This window comes from Melanerpes formicivorus, unplaced genomic scaffold (assembly GCF_026170545.1).
Source record: "Melanerpes formicivorus ecotype bairdi unplaced genomic scaffold, bMelFor1.0.p_v2 SCAF_45, whole genome shotgun sequence".
NCBI classification, from domain to species: Eukaryota; Metazoa; Chordata; class Aves; order Piciformes; family Picidae; genus Melanerpes; species Melanerpes formicivorus.
Window position 1 is genome coordinate 5,354,398 of NW_027142397.1, and position 6,478 is coordinate 5,360,875.

The following is a 6,478-nucleotide window of genomic DNA, read 5'->3' on the forward strand; positions in this document are numbered from 1 at the left end:
TCCTTCATCTTTATTATTTCATAGCTGGCTCATGGAGCTTGCCTTACACTCTATGGACTGCAGCAGCAAGTGCCTGAATGTCCTTTATTTATTACCCCTATAAAAAGCATAAAGTCTTTCTAAATTATTAGAAGCACTGTTTGATTTAACTGTTTGATTTATCAGAATTTGGGGGACAGATGAATTCCCCCAGCATCCAGAAAAGGAGAAGTTGTGCAGTTTGATAAACCTTTTATATGGTTCTTTGTCATTGCAACTGAAAGGAGGGAGGAACTACCTTTAAAAAAAAAACAAACAACAAAATAATTCATTTTTCTTTTATTTTAAACCACATTAAGCCTTCTGATTTGTGAATTGAAGAATAAGGATCATAATGATAATAACTTATAGTAATTTTTTCTTATTAAAAATAATAATGATCATCTTATTTGTGTTAAGCAAAAACCTCAAAATTAAAGCTCACAACTCATCTGTAATTCATGATGCTTTGAAAACATAGTAGTGTATTTAAAGGTAGTAGTTTATGATCATAGAATCATAGAATCAGTCAGGGTTGGAAGGGACCACAAGGATCATCTAGTTCCAACCCCCCTGCCATGGGCAGGGACACCCCACACTAGATCAGGCTGGACAGAGCCTCATCCAGCCTGGGCTTAAACACCTCCAGAGACGGGGCCCAAACCACCTCCCTGGACAACCCATTCTAGGGCTTCACCACTCTCACAGTGAAGAACTTCTTCCTCACATCCATTCTGAATCTCTCCACCTCCAGCTTCATTCCATTCCCCCTAGTCCTATCACTACCTGATATTCTAAGAAGTCCCTCCCCAGCCTTCTTGTAGGCCCCCTTCAGGTACTGGGAGGCCACAATAAGGTCACCTCGGAGCCTTCTCAGCTCCAGACTGAACAGCCCCAACTCTTTGAGATTCACTCTGATTGTTCTGCTGAGGAAGCCAATGGTGATACACTGAAAACAAACAAGTACTGTGTAGTCCAAGAATTAGTGATACATGTATCAACTGTTTTGTTCTTTTTGTGTTTACCATCGTTCATACAGCAGAATATGTCTGACACTCTGCTTTCAGACAGCCATCCAATGTCTGAATTCTCAGAGACACGAAGCAGAAACATAATTTCCCAGTAATTAATTTCTCCTGAGAGCACCAACACCATCCTTTCCCTCATTTCATTTACTGGTCTTTGGAAAATATATTTTTAGACTATATTTTGCCTTCTACTTTTGTTCACTTTAAAAAATAGTATCAGCTGTGGCTTTATGCCTGACATTTCCTAATATGTGGACTTAGACAAGCATGTTTTCCTTTTTAGCTGGAAGGGTCGTGAAGAAGTTTATATGCTGAGGTTTAAGCCACACTTTCACAGAATCACAGTATCAGCCAGGTTGGAAGAGAACTCCAAGATCATCAAGTCCAACCCTAACCCTAGATAATCCACCTAACCCTAAATAATCAACTAGACCATGGCACTAAATGCCTCATCCAGTCTTTTCTTCATTACAAAGGAAGTAAAGGGACTGTTTAAATGTTACTTAGCTAATAATCAAAGGGCTACACAACTTTTCTATCTATGTGAAGCAGCTGGTTAAAGTCAAACCATTTATCTGCTCTTATACATAATTCTTCATTATGTTGCAGTGTTCAGTGATGATCCCAGCACTGCCCAGTGCAGTGGATGGGTTAGCTCACACTAGATCTGAAGATCAGTGGGGGCACGCCTGCTGCTGGCATTACTGGACAGCGATAGTCGCCTGGACAGGGAGAAAGGCTTTGGACTGTCACAGTTCCTACTTTGTTTGGATTCTGAGCTCACCTCCCCTGTAGAGTCAGGAGTATCTGGTCTAGAATATTTTACATCAATACTGTAAGGAGGTTGGGCTTTGTTTGCACTGAAACCGCTTTGCCTTCTGCTGCTGTTCTTCGGAATAGAATTTGTGGAGGCTCCTTCATTCTCAACCATTGCCGAGCAGTTCCAAGATGAACCCAGTCCATGTTGCCTTCTGAAACTGGCAGCAGGAGAAGCTGCCTCGGGTTGTAGTGAGGTTTGAGATGGCATTTCACCAAAGCTTCTCAAGCAGGTGCTTGAGGCTACATCTGCATCCTGAGCAACGGCAAGGAAATGTTTCTTTTCAGCTTTTTTGTGTGCATCTTGCGCTTCGTTCCCGAGCTTGCCTTTGTTATTCACCGTGCTGGCATTTTGAGTCTGGTTATCTAAAGCATTGGGGGCTGGCCCCTTCTTTGGCACTTTATGTTCCTGATTGTGATGGGTGTAATTGCTGCTCCTCTCTGTATGGTTATTTTGCACAGACTGAAACACGAGAGGAGAGGTTAGAACGGGGTGGATGGCAGCGTCACTTTGCTTTTCCACGAGGAAAGTGTAACCACTAATGGCAGACGGGAGATTCTTCTGCGGGGCCGTGGATATTCCCAAGCAAGAGTGAGGGGCCATGGAGTACTTCTTAGATTGGTTTGCACAGAAATGCTCAGGATCGTCCTTGTTTCTATTTTGCCCACAGAGTCCTAGTTTAATCTTCCGAAACCCCAGGTGGATAATCTCCAGGATGTTTAACAGCAGCGACACCGTCGCTATCGACTGCATGAATAAAATGAACACTGTCTTCTCGGTCGGTCTGGAGACGAAGCAGTCGACCGTGTTTGGACACGGATCTCTCTGGCATTTGTAAAGGGGATCTAGATGAAAGCCATACAGAAGATACTGCCCAATCATGAACCCAACTTCCACTGCTGATCTGGTGAAAATATGTATCACGTAAGTGCAGAGCAAGGAGCCTCTCAGGGGGGCTTTGTTTAGCTTTCTTTGGTCCAGCTGCCGGAGTTCTCTCTCCAGCCTTTTCCGACTTTCAGTCATTTCTAATTCGGTGCTTTCGAGTTCTACCCTTACCTGAGCTTTCTTTTTTTGCCTTTCTTTTTCCAAGGCTCTTAGTCTGTATAAGGCATGACCCATATATACCAAGGAAGGGGAAGACACAAATATGACTTGCAAGACCCAGTATCTTATGAGAGAGATGGGAAAGGCCTCATCATAGCACACATTTCTGCAACCAGGTTGTTCAGTATTGCATATAAATTCTGACTGCTCATCGTTCCAGACATCCTCAGTTGCCACTCCAAGGACAAGCATTCGAAATATGAAGAGGATAGTTAGCCAGATCTTTCCAATAATAGTGGAATGAATGTGGACCTCCTCTAAAATGCCTCCAAGGAAATTCCAGTCTCCCATGGTTATTCTGCCATCTTAACACTAAAATGTATGAGAGAACAAAGTATCAAACATTGTAAAAGCTGTAGTCTTTCCTTAAAGGATTACCAAAAAAAAAAGACACTGGGAAAAATTGTTGTGTCTCACCTTGTAACCACAGCAGCACGACCCACTGCTCATATATACTCCAGGTACTTTTCCCTCACATCTACACGATGGAGAGGTGCATCATCCACCTGTGTCTAATTCACCAGTAAAAGGCATCCTGATTAGCACATCACTATGAGGTGCTAGGCACTCTCAGTCTACAGAAATTAGTGGAAACTAAGGTGCCTTACTTGTAGTAGGATTTTAAGAGCATTATGTGGTCCATTTGACCCATCACCCAAGAGCAGCGTGATCATGGTATGTTCATATTTAGGACACACAGAGGAATATTTCCTGGTCCTCCTTTTCAGATGTTCTGAGCCCCATGTTGCAGCTGAAGTTACAGTAGTGTCCAGTCACTGTTTCTCAGGCAAATTGGATACATGAAGGAACAGCAGAGAATCATAGACTGGCTCTAGAAACTGAATATTTGCTTATTACTATTTTTATTTTTAGGATAAAGGTGGTTTGACACAACATTTCCCATTCAGATGGGATTAGTTTTCACCCTGTGAAACAGGATTGTTAAGAAATCAAACAGAAGCTGCAGCCTTACAGCTGCAGTACCAATGACTACAGGAGAAACTTTATCTTAAAGCAGACTAAACACGAACATCTCTTTGCAAGCTGGCACACAAAGGCAAGTCAGACATTTTAAAAGAGAAGGGAATGGAAAACAAATGGCAAGTTAGCAATGAAACATACCTTCCTTTACAAAACTGGGTCAAGGTAAAGATCTGCAGTGCCACAACCCCTTCCATCTTCCATCTGTGTGAATAAACTTCACATTATAAGCAGTTTATTTCTCTGCAGCAGCAAGCAACGGAGCGCAGGCTTTGCACATTGAATTTATTTTTTGCCAGGGATAGAGGGAGGAGAAAAATCAATCTGTTGTTCAGTTTGCTACTGCTCCAAGCATAATTTCACTATCACCAGTAAAAGAATATCATTTTTAAAAGCTAGGGAATGAAAAATCTGCATCTCTTAACTTCCTTCAGGTTTATCTTTGCCTTTTGCCTTTCCAGCACATCCCAGGTTTTCAGAACAATCTCAGCCTCAGAGAAACAGAATAGAAGAAAACTGTTGGCCTAAGCTTACTGTGACAGTGTGGCTGTGGTTTCTTTTCTGTTGTGGGGGAGGGAGAGCTAGGCCTTCTCTCTCAACCCACTACATTTACATATCTCAGTAGCAGCAAACACTTGGCTTGACTGCAAAAGCAAAGGTGGTAAATACACCTAGCAAATACTACAGTTGCAAATGTTTGCAGACAGTGTTCTCCTGGAGCAGTTTAGCAGAAATCACAACTTGTAACCTGAGGGAACACACAAAATGTATTTAAAGAGAGCTTAAAATCTCCTTGAATATTTTGGAGTCAGTCAGACTGCTGCAGACCATTTGGGGGACTGGTGGGAGGCCGGGGAGCACCCTTTCAAACACTCTAAACTTGAGGAAATGCTTGCAAAAACTGGTGAGAAGAGGGGAGGAAAAGAGGCCTCACATCAGAAAATTCATTGTTTTGTGTACAAGATTGTCCTGAATCCAGCATGAGCAGTGCAAAGGCCACTGGGCATGTCTGGTATTAATATGTAACTCCCCCACCCAGATCAATATGAATTAAAAAGTATAGCTAGCACTATAATGCTCTTTTAGATGATTCTCTTCGGTGCCCTGTAAAAGTCTATCACTGATCCAAGTATCCTGAAGAGGATGGATAAATTCCCTTTGGTGGGGAGGCTGAAATGCTAATCATCCTTTTTTAATGTTGATGCTGAGGCTTAGTCAATAGGTCACGTCCGATTTCAGAGTTAAATAACAGCTCGTCTGGAAGTATTCGATCATTCTGGTGAGCTGGCAGCCCACAGCCCAGCAGCTCTATTAAGTACTTCAAGCAGGTTTCTAAACACACATCTCTTCCACTGAGTACTTAAAGTAGCTTTCTAAACATTTTTCTGCTGTTGGTGAAAAAAATTCTAGGTCCTTTGAAGGGAACCACAGACACCCCTTCCCTCTGCCCCCCAACCATGCCTCCTGCAAAGATGTTGAAGCTTTGTTTGAAAATCATCAGGTGTTCAGTGAGACTGAACTATGGTGGCTGAGGATCTGCTTGTCCTGTAAATATTAAGATGAACATGTCATGATCTGCAGATAATGTTCTGAGATGCATTATTCAATTTCAAATGGTCTTTCAGTCAAATGACAACAACTTGGGAGGGGAAAATAGTTTGAGCTCCTGTGATAATGCCATGCTGCTCTATCTGTTAATCCAGACTCTGCTCTGGTAGGACCTCACCTGGAGACCTCAACACAGGAAGGACATGGACCTGATGGGGTGGGTCCAAAAGAGAGCCATGAAGATGATTGGGGAGCTGGAGCACCTCTTCTGTGAGGACAAGCTGAAGGAACTGGGGTTGTTCAGCCCAGAGGAGGCTCCAGGGAGATGCAATAGTGGCCTTCCAGTACCTGAAATGAGAGAAGGGGAGATTTAGACTGGATGTGAGGAACAAGTTCTGCACCATGAGGGTAGTGGAACACTGGAATAGGTTGCCCAGGGAAGTCATTGAGGCCCCATCCTTGGAGATATTCAAAGTCAGGCTCGATAGAGCTCTGACAGCCTGATCTAGTGGAGGATGTCCCTGCTCAGTGCAGGGGGGATTAGACTAGGTGGTCTTTGGAGGTCTATTCCAATCCAAATCAATCTGTGAGTAAGATTCTGTGTTGCAGATGTGACTGTCTACACAAACTGTCATACCAGCATTCAGTGTTTAGTAACTGAACACTTAGTGATGCTTGCCTTTCTTCCTGGCCTAGAAGCTACCTCATTGGCTTTTCATCCATGGTGGCTTTGCTGCAAAACATCCCCCAAACTTCAATGTCTATATTGCAGTTTGTTAGCTCAGGGTTAGCCATGGAAATCATTCAGTTGTGGAAATACTCTGAAAACCAAGGCCTTTTCATCCCTACTCATCAATAATGTGCACTTCATGTGTACAATTGATTGTTATTTTCTACTGTATTTGCCTAACTCCCAGTTGCCAGCTAGATAACTACAGGCACAGACAGCAGCAATGTGTCCGAAAGGCTTTCAGGGTAACGT

At 43.0% G+C, this 6,478-nt stretch overlaps 1 protein-coding gene across 2 annotated transcripts; it reads right to left on the bottom strand.

The window, feature by feature from the left end:
- Nucleotides 1-346: 346 nt before the first annotated feature.
- Nucleotides 347-5,962, bottom strand: GJA9 (gap junction protein alpha 9). 2 transcript variants are annotated; one of them, XM_068159388.1, is made up of 3 exons: nucleotides 5,675-5,962; nucleotides 4,090-4,152; nucleotides 347-3,279 (listed from the first exon to the last, which is right to left on the bottom strand). In XM_068159388.1, exon 3 carries the CDS (start codon nucleotides 3,256-3,258, stop codon nucleotides 1,708-1,710), a length of 1,551 nt encoding a protein of 516 aa, XP_068015489.1. In that variant the 5' UTR covers nucleotides 3,259-3,279; nucleotides 4,090-4,152; nucleotides 5,675-5,962; the 3' UTR covers nucleotides 347-1,707. The 2 variants fall into 2 exon arrangements, with proteins under 2 accessions (XP_068015489.1, XP_068015488.1); XM_068159387.1 differs by having other exon boundaries at nucleotides 4,090-4,218.
- Between the last annotated feature and the right edge of the window lie 516 nt (nucleotides 5,963-6,478).

Coding starts and splice junctions, on each gene's coding strand:
- GJA9 (XM_068159388.1), bottom strand. CDS start 3,258: ATGGGAGACTGGAATTTCCTTGGAGGCATTTTAGAGGAGGTCCACATT.